This window comes from Aulostomus chinensis, chromosome 3 (genome assembly GCF_037954235.1).
Source record: "Aulostomus chinensis isolate RoL2024-O1b breed Wild chromosome 3, RoL_Achi_v1.0, whole genome shotgun sequence".
Lineage (NCBI taxonomy): Eukaryota > Metazoa > Chordata > Actinopteri > Syngnathiformes > Aulostomidae > Aulostomus > Aulostomus chinensis.
This window is the reverse complement of record NC_141322.1, coordinates 25,676,323-25,695,078: the sequence shown is the minus strand read 5'-3', so window position 1 is coordinate 25,695,078 and position 18,756 is coordinate 25,676,323. Positions and strand designations below refer to the sequence as shown.

At 41.0% G+C, this 18,756-nt stretch overlaps 1 protein-coding gene and 1 long non-coding RNA gene across 2 annotated transcripts; one reads left to right on the top strand and one right to left on the bottom strand.

Moving 5' to 3' along the window:
* Positions 1-1,681: 1,681 nt before the first annotated feature.
* On the top strand, positions 1,682-17,082 carry LOC147268398 (rho-related GTP-binding protein RhoA-D). The gene is made up of 5 exons (XM_086199942.1): positions 1,682-1,846; positions 10,475-10,632; positions 12,907-13,027; positions 13,368-13,498; positions 15,683-17,082. Exons 2-5 carry the CDS (start codon positions 10,477-10,479, stop codon positions 15,854-15,856), a joined length of 582 nt encoding a protein of 193 aa, XP_086056068.1. The 5' UTR covers positions 1,682-1,846; positions 10,475-10,476; the 3' UTR covers positions 15,857-17,082.
* LOC147268397 (uncharacterized) lies at positions 15,324-18,666 on the bottom strand. Its single transcript, XR_015112136.1, has 3 exons — positions 18,574-18,666; positions 15,508-15,524; positions 15,324-15,401 (listed from the first exon to the last, which is right to left on the bottom strand). It is a non-coding gene; the product is annotated as an uncharacterized LOC147268397 (long non-coding RNA).
* Between the last annotated feature and the right edge of the window lie 90 nt (positions 18,667-18,756).

Below are 18,756 nucleotides of genomic sequence, written 5' to 3'. Positions count from 1 at the left end.
GGTGATGTCACTATTTTTAAAAGTGAAAACAATTATTATTATTGTCGTCAATGCTCTGGTGCGGAGAACTCAGCTGTTTTCCAAAGATTGGGGGGGACACGGATCCACACGCTGCTCCCGTGTGAGGGAGATGGACGGGAGGGGGTTTTCTTCAGGTTCCACACCGACGGCTTCCACACTGGTGGGATCCACACCCATCATCCCTCCTGTTGCACGCGCCCTCTTGTACTACGGATGATGTCATCTTTGACCGGCGAGGGGAGGAGGAACCTGAACCATTCCAGCAACTCCATCAAGACCCTGACAATATCTCACCGAACTACCGGAAATAGAGAAAATTGACCTTCAAAATAACAGTGAGCATAATTTTTATGTCGCTTTTGAGAACGAAACGTGTCATGCTTTATTTCTCGATTCATACAAATTCAACATGTAACATTTACTCACTTTTTTCATGATAGTCGATCTCACAGCATGTGTTTTTATTTTGACAGGCGATGAAACAACTCTTGTGACAATCTGTGACATGAACACGTAACAACTAACAAGTTTTCAACTGAACATATCAAGCTTACTGCAGCTTCTTTGTGGTGAAGTAATCAATTGTAACTCAATATCTTGTGAAATGATAAGGTTCCTGGCTATCCACCGCAAAGGCACACCACCTTTGCATTTCTGGTTACTGTATTTTATGAAAAATCCCATTTTAGTTCATTCCTGAGGCAGAAAAAACACCACCATCATTTGTCACAACCTTTATCTTTTTGATCCCTCTCACATCACAATTTCATTCCCTTAAACTGATAAGACTAGAGGCATTCCAAGCACATTCTACAGCCTTTGCCACCTTTGTTCAAAAGATATTATAATATGTAAAATATAGAATCCAGGGAGAACCTTGCATAATGTCAAAATCTACAATTATCTACACATCATAAAGTCCATTAAAGCATAGAATTGAAGTCCTAACATATACAATGTAAAATTGAGCTCTTCTGGAACTGAAAGTACTGAGTAGATATATTTGCCAACATGTAATGAATTTTAAAAACGAGGCTTTTTTTGGGTCTGAAATCCAAGGTCAAGAGAGAACATTCAAACAGATCCCTGTAAAGTTACCTTTTAAGCTATCTTACATTAAAAAAAAAAAAAAAAACTAGGGCCATCAATCATTAAAAAAAAAACCTCTCATACCCTATGTTGAAAAGGTCATTACTTGAGATAAATGCCATTCTAAGTTCTCTCATGTTCTTATGCCATAAAGCCATCTAATTCTGCTTTGATTAAAAGGATTATACCCATTGATAAATATAATAGTCAGTTAATCTCTAATGCTGTTTTTGTGTATGTTCCATTAAAGTGTTTCTCCATTTTCTCTTGTCTTGTACATGCTTAAAGCTTAAGCAATAATTTCCCCTTGAATTTATTTTGTCATTCTTTTTTCTCCCTTCTCCTTTCTTCTTCTTATTATACTATATTACAGCAGTGAGAGCTTTTTGTACATCTTGTGTTCGTCTCAAATTTCTTAAAGATGCAGTTACTTGGATTAAATTACTAGGTTTTTTTTTTCTATGATTGATAAATATATGAATATAAAATAAATTTGACAAGGCAAGAAAAAGTCGCCTAAGCCACGAAACGCCTTTTATTTTGAAAACCTTAAACGGAAGTACTCGTCTGCTAGCAAGGCAGTCCGGTAGGAGGATCTTGTTCGCCTCCCCCGTTTCTCATCACCCTCTCTGTAAAATTAGCAAATACTGCAGCAAGAAGTGAGTGTGTCACGACCAAGAAGGAAGACCAAACGGGAACTAACACTAATAAAAAGGACTCAAGTGGCTGGCGGCAGGTAACGAAGGAACCGAGACGGTAGTTTAGCTAAATGTGGTGTTTGTGACACAAGTCGACAGCAATTATGACTCACTTAGTTGGGTGAAAGAACAAGGTGGTGGCTTGTCCTCCTACTAACATTCGCCCTTTTCCTGCTCAACTGCTAGTTCCATCTCTGTGTGTTGGGGGTTTACTGGGAAGTATTTAGCTGTTGTAGTTGTCAGGGTTTGTTTCGACACAACTGTTGATAGCTTCATTGACGGTAGTTTGTAAGTGAGGGCAGCAGCAGCAGATCGGATCCTAACTGCTGCTGCTGCTGCTGCTGCTGTGGACAGTTCGTCCAACTGCTGAGAATCCGCATGGTAAATCTCCCACTGAGCCATTTCTATTCCTGGGAACTCTTAATATCCTCATGATCAAAGTCTCCCTTCTTGTACAGAAACATACGTGAACTGCCAGTAATGATTTATAAACCATCTGAAACACGGAGGGGGTTTGGGGGGGGGGGGGGGTGGATTTGAGAGCAATGGCAACAAAACTACTCGTTTAATTGTGTTGATTCAGTTAATTCAGGGATCTTATAAATAATCAGGATACTTTTTTTATTGTGATGATGAAATATCCTGCAATACCACTCTACGCCTCCTGCTGTGAAAATTAGTTTTGCTTTTGGATGGTTAATCATGTGGCACTTGGGGCAGTGATGTAATTTTATAGCCCAAACAAATAAATCCTTTTAATTAATCACAAGTCAGAAGATTAAGGGATCATAATCATGGATGAACAATCCGCTACAACAGTAGAAACATAATTTTTTTTTCGAAATGTTTTGGAAATATAGAAAAAGATTACTTTTTCAAATTTTCAGTGTTTGTATGTTTTTCCAGTGTGAACAAAACACAAATATCATATCAACTGATCATATCAACATGGGCATCTCCAGTTATTATGATACAGATTGTAGTTTTTAACCCCTAGGCAGGTTTCGTAGCTCAAAATACATGAAGTCTTTCACTTTCATTTTCACTGAGCTTTTACATTTCTCTTAACATGTATTTCTACTCATTTTGATCAATTAGTCAGTTTTTGTCAAAGTTTTTACAGAGGTCAGAAAACAACAAAAGAAATTGGTGAGATAAATGGAGAGTAGCTGCAGAGGTTTGGCCCTGTGAAGGTTTGGGGTTCAAAATAAGAAAAGAAAACAGTTGCTCAATAAACTTGAGGGTTTTCTGAAAACTTGATACAGTCGTTCACTAAATCATCTACGTCTCTGCCTCTGGAGTGGATAGAAACGTGAAATAAAAATTTACAAAAGTTTAGAACCTTGGCTTCAATATAAAATTGTCTTTGTTTCAGAAAGTTATTGTCGAAAAGTAGGGCACACAGTTCAAATGATATGGAGCTTGTCCCAGTTCTTAAGAGTGTAATTGTCCTTTGATCAGTAATCTTTTGATTACTTCATCATTAGAGCAGAGAATAGTCGATTAATTGTCGAGTGACCGAACATGAATCCAGAATTTTGTTAACAGACTGATATTAGTGCTGCATGATTAAACTCTGGGAAAGCATCCACCCCTCGAAACGCATCACAAGCATTTTCACTCGTTTTCTAATAATGTAGCGATTTTGAAGGAAAAATTCACTTGATCAAAAGTTGAAAGCCAAAATAAAGTTCCAATACAGTAAATTTGACATCTTTTGTTCCCAGACCACGAGTCGGATAAAGAAAAGGAGTTTTAAGACGCCACCTTGTGCAGCAAACAGAAAAGTCCTCCCTTTCTTAGTTATAGATTGTGAAAAGAATCCAGCATTGCAGCAGCTTGTGCTTGCTGAGGGGGGATGATTATTGTCCAGGCTGAAGGAAATCCTCTCAGCCAGCCAGCCCTCTTTGGTTGTTTGTCACCTCGGTTTCTGCACACAAGTGCACCATGACTCATGAGGTGTCTGTCCTCTCAAACTCAGACGGTGCATCATCTGTCCTCATGCTCCGGCGGCCACCAACTGACTCGACTGTCCCGCCTTGTCCTACAACCTCTCAATAGGCTTTATGGGCAGTTGTATCTGTGACCCTGTTCCTCGGATGTATTTATAAATTCATAGCTGCCAGACAGAAGCCGTGAAGGTGACCAGGCTGCAGTCATTCTCTTGACAATGGTCAGCTCCAGCCGTGAGCCACCCGTGATCGCCCTGACGGTGTTGTTGAGAATGCTCCAACCATTTGAAGTTGAAGGATTCGGTTTATATTTTGCGAGTTATTTGCGAAGAGTTAAAACAGAACCTTGATGCCAATTCTTTGTCAGTGCAGCAATGTCATAGACATGGCCATTTTTTTTGTTTAGCTTAGCTCAAACAATGAAATTTGGAAAGCAGTTAACTACAAAAAAAATAAAACAAAATTCACCTTCCAACATATGTAGCTCTCTCTTGGGATGGAAGCTATTAAAATAATGATATTCCACAAATGTACAACTCTACCTTTAATGTATTTTTCAAAATAAATAAAGTATGTTACATTAAGTTTAGATTATCATAAAATAAAAACTTTTTGTGCATTAACAGCTTTATCTGAGGTTACTTAATGCCTAATTTTATTTAGTGGGCTGGCTGACAATTGGGACATTTGAGCATTTTCTTGGGTGAACCAGGAAAGCAGTGACTCAGTAAGACTAAGAGCTGGTGTGTTTGTCACATACGCCCCAAAGAATGGGAAAGCCTGACCTGATCTGCTGTGTGTAGTCCTCCTGTTGTGTAAGAGAGCTCAGCAGCACTGACGTCTGAGTTTTGTGCTCTTCAGACCACAGTTTAAACTCTACCCTGTGTCTATAATTGCAGTGAAAACTCAAAATTCTTGACCTGATACAGTGTGAAGCTTTCTGGTAAGATTAGAATTGGAGAGTGTCTGATCCTCCATGTGATCTGTTTTTCCCTGTCAGATTTAGCCGATAAGATGTTTTCACGTCAGGGCTAAGGTGGTGCAGACAGCTGGTGTCTCAGGCGGTCTGCTCTCTCTCACCAGCAGCCTCTGCCAGCTTATAAACTTTGGCCCATTTATCAGACAGGCAGAGTTTGCGGAGTTCCAGAAATTGCTTGCATGCTTTCAGCTACCCAGATCTGAAGAAGGCGTCTATTTTTGAGAGACAGAAGCATGTCAGCTTCCATGAGACTTAACAGATAAAAAACGAAAAACGTGTGTCTGAAGTATATTATATGAAGCCTTTTTTTTTTTTTTCTCTACAGAAATCCAGGCTAGAATTGTAATCTCTGGGTGACCAAAATCCAGCCTGGCTTTTATTACTCTGGAAGTTATGAAGCTTTTATCTGCAACCAGAGTTGGACTGAACTCCTTGACAACTCCTGTGCAATAATTCAGCTGGAAAAAAAAAAAAAGCAAGGCAGCGACTTTACAATGAGAGATGATCTCAACTCTCGTCTCGCTGTGGTTAGTGAAGTACATAAAAGAAAAGTGCAATCCTGGAGAATCTGTTAAACAAGCAAAACAATCACTTTAAAGGAATAATTTCCGGTGAAATGTTTGCAGGACCTCAGTGGCACACAGTCGTCATCATCCCAGCTACAAAAGGCCTTTTTATTGGTTGGTACTCGGTTGTGTATTGTTGCTGCTATACTCCTCTCATACGTGGAGTGAGAGGCAGCTTTACTCCGCCAGTCGGGGTCACGATCTGCTCTGTGCTAACTTAGATCAGCTTGTTGCATAACTCCCGTTGGCCCCTAAGCCTCAGGAAACCTCCTTAGAGGAAGAAAGAGGTGGTGTGTTCATTAACCCAGCACATTGCTTACATAGTTGTAGGAAGTAGTGACAATTCGCTTTTATGTGTGTTCTTCCGATAAAGTTTTCAATGAACTTCCTGCCACAAAGTCCAGTCTTTATTTTTTTCCCTAACTATCTACTTGTTTGAATCTGACGACTATTTTCGCCTTTAATTTACCCTTTAGATTATTTTTGATGAACTGGTTGTATCTTTACTGTGTCAATATAAAACACCCAGTCGGGAAATGGATGTCGCCTTTTATCCATATTGTGTCAACACAGACATTTGTTGTTTGGCTGTTTATTTGTAATAAATCGCTTTCTGTTCCCTGGCTGATTTTAATAACCAACTAAAAATCTCAGTGTTTGATCAGAATGGTTTTAATTTTCACCTCTTAGGAGTTCATTGGTAAGAATGAATGAATATTTCATTTGCCTGTCTGGTCATTTACATTCCTGCGGAACAAACCCAGACACATAAATTAACAGCAAAACAAACAGTCTGTGGTGTATATAGATCTGTCTGTGCTGACAACAACTCTGGCTTCAGCATTAGTTTAAAAAGGAAATAAAGAAGTTATGTTTATGGAAATAATTTTGGAAATAATATTCTGACATATTGGTTTATGCCTTATTGGTGATGACATAGCATTGCATCTCAGCATATTCCAAAGGTCGTTTTGCAAGTTGTGTGAAAAGGAGGAAGAAAATGAAATTATGATGTGTTTTATCAAAACTTACATTTTTCACATCGTCATTATTGTGCCTGTATAGATGTATTTGGGCTTTTTAAACATTATTTGCACTTTGAAGGAAAATACATGCCTGGCATTCGATGAATCAAATAAAACATTGGGTTTCTTACAGTTTGTCTCTTGAATTTGAATTTGTAACTCTGTGCTGCTGCTGTCTCACAGTCACTGTTGGTCCTCAGTTGACTTCAGCATGATTGGCGGCTGTATGAATGTGTTGTAGCATATCTGCTCTACAGGATACATCTCAGTTATGCTGTGTAGAGTAATTGTGACAGGTAAATGAAAGTGTCTACACCCTGAGCCAAGCGCTGTTTATGTAGAGCTGACAGAATGATATTGAACTGTTTTGGTCAGAACCAATTGAGGAGTTATTTCTGATATCCGTAATCCATGGTCACGATTTATGAATCTGATGAGATTATTTAAATGTGAGCACAGATTTGTGAGGGTACCGATGAGCACATGGCTTTTTATGAGTCGTGCCTGGAATACGGTCCAGTCTGCATTGCTTCATTTCTACCCTCTTGTAAACGGCCTCCTGTCAGGCAAAAACAAATTACGTTTGTATTTGCCAGCCCTACACCTACCCCATATGTGTATGGCATGTGTATATTCACCCTAATGCCAGGTGTAAAGTCCCATGTTAAGAGCAGTGTCCACTTCTAATTGGATCGGCCAAGATGCATGTTAATACAGGTCTGCACAGGGCCAGTCACACCTTTTACTTCCATTCAGTAGCGTAGAGGTCAAAGGTCAAAGCCAACTAACACTGGTCACAGATCATTGTTGTCTATTCACATCACTTTGAACCAGGTTGAGATCAGTCAATGGTAGTTTCTGCTGGCTGAGTCATGATGACCAGGAATTATCTGGATTACAATTTAAATGGGTTACCGCGGGCAACCATCAAAACTTCCTGCTCCATTGTTGCTGTCATTAGTATCCATTAGTGCCTAAATTGAGGGCATTAGTCACAGGTAATCAGAGTATTCAGGCTACATGGGATATTTGCATGCATAATTTCCTTTTGCCAATTTGCTCCTTCAGACACTCCACATATTCCTGACCTCCAAGCTCGACTTGGGTCAGTTTACCATTTTGACAGTCCAGTGTATGAGCTGAAACCAGCATGATTTTATGAAACATGCTGAACTGGTATTCATAACTGTGACCTGTTCCGGCAAATTAAAAGCCGCCTACATCAGCAGCTTATGCCAACAACATGGTCACAGCAGCAGGTCCCACTTGCATTAGTATAGTAATAAGCAATATAACAACATAATATTATGTAAACATACTAGCAGAGCCACTAGCATCTATCTGACAGGTGCTGTGCTGAGGAAGCAGCATGAAGGAGATTAAATTAAAGTAGGTGAGAGGGGGGAGTTGCACTTGGCACATGCTTTGTTTGTTTACTACAAAGGTAAAGACGCCGTCATCGTGCCCCATGCTTGTTTAACCTGAAGCATAATGCTGCCTAAACATGTTAATTTATATATTGTCACAGAATCAGACTCGCCGTGCATCACGAGTGTCTGTGTGACATTGTTCGCCATTTTACACAGATTTCAGTTCAACCACATGACTAAGGTTTCCTCCGCTGCCAGCATAACAAGGGAACAAAGATGCCCCCATTCCATTTTCATGTGTTTTACACAAAATGGCAAGGCAGAATAACTGCCTAACCCTCCCGCCTTGAACGGTCCCAGTGAAAGGGCCTATTGTGTTGTGCAGAGAGAGGGAGACTGTGTACATGTGTATGCATGTGTAAGAAAGCATGCGTGCGATCTTGCATGTGTTGCTTCGCCTCTGGCAGCCCTCTTCGTGTCCTGGCTCTGCTTAGGCCTGTCCAAACAGAACTCCAGCCAAAAGCTCCGCCCAGGCTTCACAGTACAGGAAGTTGATTGTTTTGTTTCACAGGGTGAGCCTCTGAGGCCTTGGTGCTGCTGTCTCCCACTGTTTGGCTCTGAACCCATCATCTTGTTCATCTTCCTCTGGTTCACGCTCACCCGCAGTGTTTCTCCGCAATCACTATTCACTCCACTATTAATCCTACTTGACGAAGAAAAACAGGAGTTGTTTTTCTCTTATCAGATGTCCTTTTTTGTTGGATCAAATCAGATATCAGGAGCATTTGCACCTGCAGATGAAGATGACTATTGTTCCAGTGCAGTCTCTCAGTTTAAAATCTGTCAGCAGCTATAGGTCCATTTCTTTTAAAACACATTAGGTATTACAATACCAGTAAGTACAAAGGTTAAGCTATGAACCAACTACACTGCAGACAAATGACTTCAGTGTCACAACAAGTAGCTATTTGTTAGCAGAAACCACCACTATAGAACATAAATGTCTCATTAGCACCATATTTATGGACACATTTTATGCTGTAGAAGAAAGAGTTAAAATAAACCAAGCTTGTATTAACAACAGAACATAATTCAGACATGTAACCATAAACTCATTGTGGATTAAAACTTAATGACCTGAAGACGAGGGAACCAAAGGCCAAGTTATTTCTGGGTTTTGGACCCATTCCTATGTGCTTAACAATTATTTCTTTTAAACTGCACTATAAACTGTTTTACTTCCTGTATTGTTTATACCACACAAAAGATTAAGAAGTTATTTTCATGAATGCACCGTTGTTACATTTTCGAAATCAAGTTTAAAATGCTTATGTATAAAATCACTGTAAAAAGTGTATATGAATTTGTATGCACATGATCTAATATAGACCTCAACACTAACTAACCCATTACACAATGCACGTAATACCATCCTTGCATGTTAAGAAAGTCTTTGACTAAAAACTTGCGTGTGTTGCTTAACTGAAGTAAGGCACATTAATCTACTGATCCATCAGAGCACCTGAACAACTGCACACATTCATTTCACATTAATGATTTTTCTGTAATGGTTTTATGTTAATCACCGAGAAGTTGGATGTTGCTGTAAATCCAAGCACAGACTGAAAGTGGGCGTGAGGTCAGAACTCAAAAGTTTTGCCTGCAGCACTGAAAGATGAATTTCCTTGGATAAGTGTGTGCCCTTGTGAAGAGGATTGCTGTCAAGACTGTCTGGCAGAAAGTGGATGAGGTGTGGAGCCAAATGACTATATGCACAGCTGTTCCCAGGCAGCAGGGCTCTGCCTCATCCATCAGCTGCATTGCTAAACCATCCCCATGCAGTACACACACACACACACACACACACACATACACATACACCAGCTAAACCAGTCCTCTCCTCCAGGGCTGTTGCAGAATTGTGTCTTGGTTCAGTTGTTTCAGTGTCTTGTATTTTGTGCACAGTAAACCAGCAAAGCTTCATGGTTTTCAAGCTTGAAGCATAGCTGTAAAATGTAAAGCTTGTTGGAGGTATGATCTAGATCTGTCTGATTGGAGGCTCACATGGTATTTTTAAACAAGTCTGCTGTTTGCTGAAACTCATCGAAGGATGAGCACAGCATGCACGTTATTGTGATAAGATCAGGATATTATCAGCTGTCAGGGCGTTAGGAGAGATCAAAAGCAGAGTAGTTTGTGCTGCTTTTTAGGGCACCTCCAAGTGCTTCGCCAGCTGCCCTGATTTCCTGGACGCTCGTCATTTCCACGCTCATTGCAGAGAGAAACAAAGAGGGCGGAACCAAAGTGAACAGCCTGATAGCACATTCCTTCATGTCCCAGCTTGTCTCTACCTCCCTCTTTCTTCTCTCCCTCACCCCTCTATTTCTTTCCTCCTCCTCTTCTGTTCCTTGTGAAGCTTTGTAGTCTAGATTTGGTGTTGCATATTCAGGGTCTGTGACTGCAGCTGACAACCTGCAGATCAAGATGGCCTCCCTCAGGTATAATGTCATGCCACACAGTCAGTCAGAGTGGTTTCTGGAAAAAAAGTTTTTGTTTGATACGATTGATCTTGTTACTGCAAAGTCTTCAGATAATCTAAGTACCTGTAGAAGAGAACAAACACCTGGCTGTCAAAATATGAAATTTCAGACTGAACTGTGAAAGTTTCTTTTTCCCTTTGCAGTTCTGCTGATAATTTTGGCAGTCAGCTTTCCCATCTGAATATCTGTTTTTGACAACTTTATGGAAAAACCCTTCCTCTTGTTTCCCAACAGAGATGGCAGCCATTCGGAAGAAGCTGGTAATTGTCGGGGATGGAGCTTGTGGGAAAACATGTCTCCTCATTGTTTTCAGCAAAGACCAGTTTCCTGAGGTCTACGTCCCAACAGTGTTTGAGAACTACATAGCTGACATCGAGGTTGATGGCAAACAGGTTCGTACAAACATTTTCTTCAAGCCAACTCTGTCCTTAAAGTTGCAATATTTAACCTCCCCATTGAATCCAAGCAAAGGCTGTGTTCAAGAAGCTGGTGCTCTAGAAGTGCAGGATCCATCCACATCTTTTTACCGTCTTTCAGCCCAACTCATTTTAGCTCCTGCTGCTATCTCCCTCAAACTTTGTTACTTCCTTGAAGAACAGCTTATAGAATGAGGACCAAATGATGAGCTTATTGAATACAGTGTATGGTATTCAAATGTATTCCAAAAACCAGGATGATATTTTTAGATAGGTTTTAACATCAGACAGTAATGGAGTGTGAACTAGGTGATATAATGCCATTAGATGAACATCCATCTAACAAGAGAGCAGACAAATGCACTGTTAAAACATTCCTTATTAGTTTTGTCTATTGGCCTTGTGGAGAGGTCTAAAGGTTGACTCGCCTGTTGTTTTTTTCCAGTTATGTTTAAGGAGTGGTTTTGTGAACAATCAGACTTAGCAAAACAACTCCATTTAAGTCCTACTGGTGAGAGAGTGGGACGTCTTGAAGTCAGAGTCAGCGATGGTCCAGTCTGAGCTGCAGATGGCTTTTTAAGTCGAAGGGATTTGTTCTCTTGCGCTGGCCACTGCTGCAGGATCACCACTTGGCAAAACAGGAAATTACTCTACTTCCCAGTTTCCTGTTCAGACAGGAAACATGGATGTCTCCTCGCAGTCCCCCTCATCCCACAGGATCCTCCTCGTGTATGATTAACTTCTCTCATTACAGGCTGCTTATAGCTGGGGGGTGGGCGAGGAATGGCTAACAGCTATCAGGGAAAATGATGGACATTGGTCCAGAGGGAGTTGGTTTTTGTGTGTTCAAGTGTGCGAGTGTGTCGGCTTGAGTTCAGGTTTGCTGGTCCCGCAAGAATCAGACCATTATATAACAAGCTGGATTGAATTTGAGTTAAAACATTCCGCTCTTTTGCTGTCACTGAATTGGGCATGTCCTAAAAATAGCTCTTCTTCCCCTCTTTTTCTCCCAAAAGTCTGGAGCGTACAACAAGTCCGGTGGGAACACTGCAGCTCTGATTGCTCACGTATTCTCTCAGCTTCCACCTCCCACCCTCCGCCTGTGCAGACCTTTATTTTGGGACTGTTGACTGATGCCTCTGTGGGCACACCATTATCTTGTGTCATTAAGTAAAGTTGAGTTTATTTTGAAAAGTTTTTTTTTCTCTTATTTTGAATGTACTGAGTCAGTTGACTGAGAACTAGCTGCTGTTTGCCTGTAGAGGCACAGAAGGTAGTGGTTTGATGCTTGCTAATCTCCCACTTTCCCTAATGGAATTAATCAGTGGCGTGATGGGATGAGGCCAGTCCTCAAGTTAATTTCCACAACACTGACAACAGACATAAGACGCTGATTAAGTCTGAGCTGCACTGATGATGAGGGAAGCAAATGTCTGCATACACAATTTCCCTCAAACGACTTTGGTGAAACATAAAAAGTAATGATCAAAATGTGAGTTATATGTGGAAAAATGAGATTTAAATGTTCCGAGGTTGCCTCCTGGTATTAAAAGCCTTTGGGAAAATTACTCAGACACTCCACAGACCCCAAGGTTCATATGTCATAGCTCTCAGCGGATGAGAAAGTACACTCCATCACTAATGATGTAGTGACGTTCGTTTGTGTATTCATCCAAATCGGTGACCACCAAAACATCTTCTCTACTTGGCCGACTCATTTTCATTTTTAGCCCAGAAGTTGTGTGCATGTTATAAAGCCTTCAAGAAAGTAGTGAATCAATGCACTAAAAACTCCTGACCTTCCATCAGCATGAGGGCGAGTAGGTTGCGGCTGCAGTTTTGTTTTTGGGTGAACTATCTCTTTACGATCAGTAAAGCTACAAAGCTGTACATCAGTCTGCGCCCCCCTACCAGCAAACTATGGTCAGATTCCAAACCTCATCTCACCACAGCAGTGGAGCAGGGTCCCTGCTTCTCTTAGAGCATCTGAGCCACTGCCAGCTTCCAGTGGAGACGAAAGGCACATCTGTTCATACTACACCTGGAGCTTTTTTCAGACTTCTCATTGTTTCTTTGAAAAACAACATTGTGTCCTGTCTAAGGTCTTAAATGACAAAGAGTATGTTTAGCAGCTGGTTCCACTTTGGAGAAAATGTGAGATCGCAAGTTGCTTTGGATAAAAGCATTCACTAAATGACCTAAAATAATGGGATGTTGTGATTACACGCTTTGTCTTTCGCTCTCTGACAGGTGGAGTTGGCCTTGTGGGATACTGCTGGCCAAGAGGACTACGACAGGTTGAGGCCTCTCTCCTACCCTGACACAGACGTCATCCTCATGTGCTTCTCCATTGACAGCCCCGACAGTTTAGGTAACTCTTTTAATACGATTTATGTTCTGAATTTGATCAACCTGGATGACACTAATGATACGCATGACTGTCTTTATTAAAGCAATATTTGGTGCGATGTTTTCCTCTACATTGAATTCAAGCAACTCATATTCGTTTATGAAGTTTGATAAATGTCTTAATGGACTTAATGGGAAGTGGGATTAGTGCAGCTAAAATCATCTTTGCCTTGAGCAGTCTGCAGAGCTATCCATCACGAGAAGTGTTCTGCAAGCAGTGGATTCTGCACTGCTGGACTCTTTTTATAGCCCCACCCACCCTCTCTGGTATTTCTCCTCACTCCGTGTCTCTCCTGGGACAGAAAATATTCCCGAGAAGTGGACGCCTGAGGTGAAGCACTTCTGTCCCAATGTTCCCATCATCCTGGTAGGGAACAAAAAGGACCTGAGGAATGATGAGCACACACGGAGAGAGCTGGCCAAGATGAAGCAGGTACAGAAGGCCCCCCAGGGTCAAAGAGCTGTGCAGTGATGTAATCAAGAACAAGTAGGCACCAAAAGGTCAAACTTTTCATGGGATTCAATTCTTGCTGTCGAGGAAGTACTGTGTTCTAAATGTATAAATATCTAATAAGTTACAAAGGGTTTTCCCTCAAGTATGTCAGACGGTGGCTGCTTTTAGATGGGCAGCAATAATCCAACTGTCGACCTAAAACTAAATGGAAAAAATATAAGAACTTTTTACAGTATTTTCTGAAATGATATTCCATTCATTTTCCTGCTTACATGCTACAAAGTCCAACTGATGAGTGAAGACGCCTGTCCACTTTACATCCCTAAGTTCTATGTCTGAGTGTCCTTCTGGGAGGTGACCTGGAACTGTGTCTGTCATGTCCCAATGAGTGGTGTCCAGCCAGTAATGAAGAAAGCAGCTTGTCAAGTCTGGAAGCTGCAGCTGCATTGTGAAGTAGTTTGACTTTGTTAGGGCAACATGGTGTCAATGAGATGTATACGTGCCTGCAAAGATCAGAATAATGCAACAAAGATCAGAATAATGCGTGTACTAATCTGATTATTACTCACTCACTGTGACCTTAATGCGGGCTAAGGTTGTCGTTAAATGCTCTTTACATGGCAGCATCTTATTCAGAGTGTTGTCTTTATCAGGTCAATAACAGAATATTGCCGTCCATGTAAACATAGCCAATAATACAACCAGTAACAGATTCATGAGTTTTAAAGCTTCACTCTTAAACCTCTAAATCACTGCAGTGGTTCATATTAAAAACTCAACTATAACTATATTATTATTGGACAGTTGAATTATCCTGCTCATATTACAAAGTAATCCATCAGAAATGGCTGCATATTTGCAGTGTGTTGCTGTCTGATGTTCCATTGCCTGCACTTGTGTGAGGTGAAGTTAACTTTTCTGCTGCAAGACTCCACCCTAGGAGTTGTCTCCACTGGCCACCTGCAGGTCCATGAAATCAGGAGGGAAAGATCCCTGCAGGTCATTGCATTTTTTTGGTTCACCTCCCATGTTTTTGAAGGAACAGGCTAATTTTGATCTGAAAATTGATAAGATAAAGCCTGTAAAAAACAAAAGAGCTTAAAAAATGGTTTTATATATTGGTGCTGAATCATTTCAGTCTTAAAAATTCAAAGAAAACCATTCAGTCCAGTTCATTCATATAAATGGTTTTACATCGTCAATCCTTAGACGCTTATGTGGGAGAGAAAGGGCAGAGAGAGCAACAGAGAACACATCTTTCCCAGGAATGATTGTATACAAAGAGAGGAGTGTTGCAGTGTATTTTTTTTAATTCACAAATTTGTGAGATCATAGTCAGAAAAGGGAATTGTGTGTAATTAGTTGAAGAACTACAATAATTGTCTTTGCAATTTTTGCAACAAGACAATATATAAAAATGTTGCATATATATATATATATATATATATATATATATATTTATTTATTTATTTATTTCAGTTGAATACATTTAGTCTCCTGTGGCACGGTGGTGCAGCGGTCAGCACTGTCGCCTCACAGCAAGAAGGTTCTGGGTTCAAGCCCCGGCTGGAGCACGGGATCTTTCTGTGTGGAATCTGCATGTTCTCCCTGTTCCTGTGTGGGTTCTCTCTGGTACTCCAGCTTCCTCCCACAGTCCAAAGACATCAAGAGGGGACGAGGCTGATTGATACTCTAAATTCACTGTAGGTGTGGCTGTGAGTGTGAATGGTTGTCTGTCTCTATGTGTTGGCCCTGTGATGGACTGGTGACCCATTCAGGGTGAACCCCGCCTCTCGCCCAAAAGCTACTGGGATAGGCTCCAGCCCCCCTGCGACCCTTAACAGGATAAGCGGTAGAAAATGGATGGATGGATATTTATTTTCTAAAATTAGAAGATAAAAAGAAACTATTTATTCAATCAACATTTCTCAGTGTAATTGAATTAATTGCACTACAATCTTCCTACCTGTCATTGAGTTTTGACTCACCTGCTGTTTCAGTCACACTGTAATCAAAGAAACCTTGAGTCACTGTCAGAAGGTCACGCCACACCACTGTGACATACAGCAACACGTCGACAGCTCGATATGTAGTGAGTCATAAAACACAGCTACATCTGTTTCACTCCATGTGGTTCTCATGTAATCTGATCTAACCATGCAGGAGCCGGTGAAGATAGAGGAAGGCAGAGACATGGCTAACAGGATCAGTGCTTTTGGCTACCTGGAGTGCTCAGCCAAGACCAAGGACGGCGTGCGGGAAGTGTTTGAGATGGCCACAAGAGCAGCGCTGCAGGTCCGCAAGCGCAAGAAGAGAAGCGGCTGCACACTTCTGTGAGCAGTGGGTCCAGCCGGCCAGTCCAGACACCACAGAATCAAGTGAACAATAGGAGGAAAACAACATATGGAAGGACTGACCTTTTACCAAATGGCATCGTTGTACTGTATCTTTCATTTAATGGAAAGAGGCAGGCAGGTGAATTGAATGCAAAAACAGATTTAACACAGGAAATGGACTTTATCTATATTACATCTGTGGTTAGAAATTGATGTTTAAACTTCCTTGATGATTTGCTTTTCTTTTTTTTCCAAACTTGTCTTTACACATAGAATGTTTTCCCCTCCTTTTGTATTTGTAATGTATCAAAGCAGTGATAGATGCACATATTTGTATGTTCTTCATGAGCTTGGGTGAGCCGCGTCCTTCCTTGCTAGTCTTTTTTGAGGAGATTCTTGTCCAAACAGTCCTGTTAACTATCAGTTCTGTTTATCATGGTAGCTTTTTGTGATGAAAGATGCTGCAGGATTCATTGGGCCATAACAGCTAGTGCCTTTTTTAAGTTTTGTACACCACTGTTAGTCAGCCAGCTAACATTTCAGCTGGGGAACTCTCCATTATCAGTGATGTCTTTGTAAAACCTGAGCAACACCATAACTTAGGCTTTCAGTGCTGTCAAGCACAACAAACATCCCTCACGGTTGTTGATGCTCAGGCTGCTTTCAGTGAGATAAAGATGGTAGCTGCCCCTGTAATGTCATCAACAGTCAACAAAGGAGGGATCTCTCTGTTACATACCAGATTATTCACATGCATCTCTCGTAACTGTCGCTAATCTGTGTAGTAGGGGGATGAGAACTGGCCAGTCGAGACAAAAGCCAGTAAGACTCAACTATGCACAATGGCTGTGCACCAACAGGGAGGTGACACAGCTTAAACAGAAACGGTGTAGAGGCAGAGGCCTGGTCTGTTGTTTATTTATTGCGAGTGACTGAGTTCAGCTCTGCTGCAATGCAAGCTACACCCGCTGTTGGAATCTGTGTTGAACGGGTTTGCCCACTCTTGGAAATCGTGTCTTGTTAGAGCTGTTAGCCTTCGCGTGCAAACGTTTCCAGCGGGTCAACATTCTTTTCATGTTTGCGAGGAGACAAATTGTGCATGAGGAGTTTGTTTTTCCCCCGGTGCCTTCTCTGTTCTGGTGTGCCTTGAGTGTTCTCTTCCAGACCAGATAGACCGGCTGCTCTTCAACAACCTAACACTAATTCAAGATTGACCTTTCTGTTTAACAGATAAAAGGTGTCATTAGTTGATTTAGGGCTTAGCTGAAATATGAAGATTGAAGATCATCTTCACGTAATGTGATCTCATCTCTTCTAGTTGTGTTATGGCAAATTACATCACGCAGTTGTGTGTCTGAATGAATCGTGGGAAAATGAACTTGACATGAGAGAAAACAGCAGCCATACATATGTGCTCCTTGATGTTGTGAAGTTGTTGCTACCAGTAATTTTGTATAACTGTGTCTGTCTTCTACCTAAATCTGTTCTAGTCCTCGGCATCAAACCTGTGACATTTAATGTCTTGAGTGATTGAAGCGAGTCAAGGGTGGATCCTCACATTTGTTGTCTAGCAGCCTTTGGAGACCATCCCAGTCTGGTCTGGTCCCAGCCTGGCTCATGTTGTGAACTTAACCTGTTAGCATATTGGTTTGGTGCTTCAAAGGCCCAGCAGCTGTCCTCAGGCACAGACTCTTCACTGCATTCCTTTTCTCTGCCTGTCTTGCTCATTCTTACACCGTACATGTCCCTTTGTCTGCATGGAGGGTGAATGGTGCAAAAACAATATCGTAGATGTTGCATGCAACCATCTTATAATGCCGGTAAACACACCTAAAGCTACCGACTGGCAAGATCATTAACTGTCACCTGTAACACAATTCGTAGGTGACTACGAGGTGAACCTCGATTTGTTTGTATAGTTTGTCCTTTTCAAGAGAGAGGGCATTATTGCAATCAGTACACACAAATATGGACAACAACAAGCACACTAATGATGCAGCAGTGAACAGTTTCAGATCAAGAGTTCGCAAGTGAACATAAATCTTGACTTTTGCTTAATGCCAAGGATTTCTTGGAAATTTGAGTTTGGCAGAAATAACTTTCACAACTAGAAGCAAAGCATAATGGCAAAGGCATTCCGAGAGTAGCAGAGGGACTAGTGCTGAACATATCACTACAAGAGCATGTACTATATTATCTATGTGTATGCAGATAACATTGTGCTAAATCAAATTTGTCCTTGCGATGTGGATGCATGCATGAGTAATCCGTGGGTCTTTACAGTGCAACACATCTTTGGAAACAGCTTCTGCTCAGTGTTTAACTTTTTCTTTCTTTCCTCTGGAAGTATTTGAAATGACATAGATCCAGATTTATAGAACGGCTCATTATAATAATGCTTTGTAAACAGAAAGTGTTGTAGTGAATGTTTGATCGAAGTCAACATGAACATTGTTAATAAACTATTTTTGAGACAAAGACCAAGAGGTTTCCTTGGTTCATGTTTCTAGGCAATTGTGGTTTCTTCAGGTTAGCGCCACATGTATCACAAGTTTAAAGGCTTCCTTGAATTTAGATCCAATTTAGAGTAAAACAAACAGCAGGGTCCACTGCTTGAGGGTGCGGTTCCTGTGAGTGACATTTGACTGGCTGTATCAGAATAGAACTGTTGTGCCGCCACCATATTTTTGCTTTTGAAGACAAAGAAAAATAACCAACCTGAGCAGAAGAGGAGTCAGTGGCTACATCCACCAGCATTGTACTGTCTACTGCAAATGTGTAATAGAAAAGTGAGTCAGAGGGAGGTTAGTCATGATAATGTGGTGTGCAATGCAACTCAAACATTTTTTTTTCTTTTGCTGGTTAACTGCTGTTAGACAAGAATAAAAAGTTAAACATTTA

What these genes read in the sequence shown, in the direction of transcription:
- LOC147268398 (XM_086199942.1), top strand. Translation starts at nt 10,477, where the DNA reads ATGGCAGCCATTCGGAAGAAGCTGGTAATTGTCGGGGATGGAGCTTGT. An exon ending in TGACAGCCCCGACAGTTTAG is followed by an intron (nt 13,028 to 13,367) that starts GTAACTCTTTTA and finishes CTCCTGGGACAG; the next exon opens with AAAATATTCCCGAGAAGTGG. An exon ending in AGCTGGCCAAGATGAAGCAG is followed by an intron (nt 13,499 to 15,682) that starts GTACAGAAGGCC and finishes CTAACCATGCAG; the next exon opens with GAGCCGGTGAAGATAGAGGA.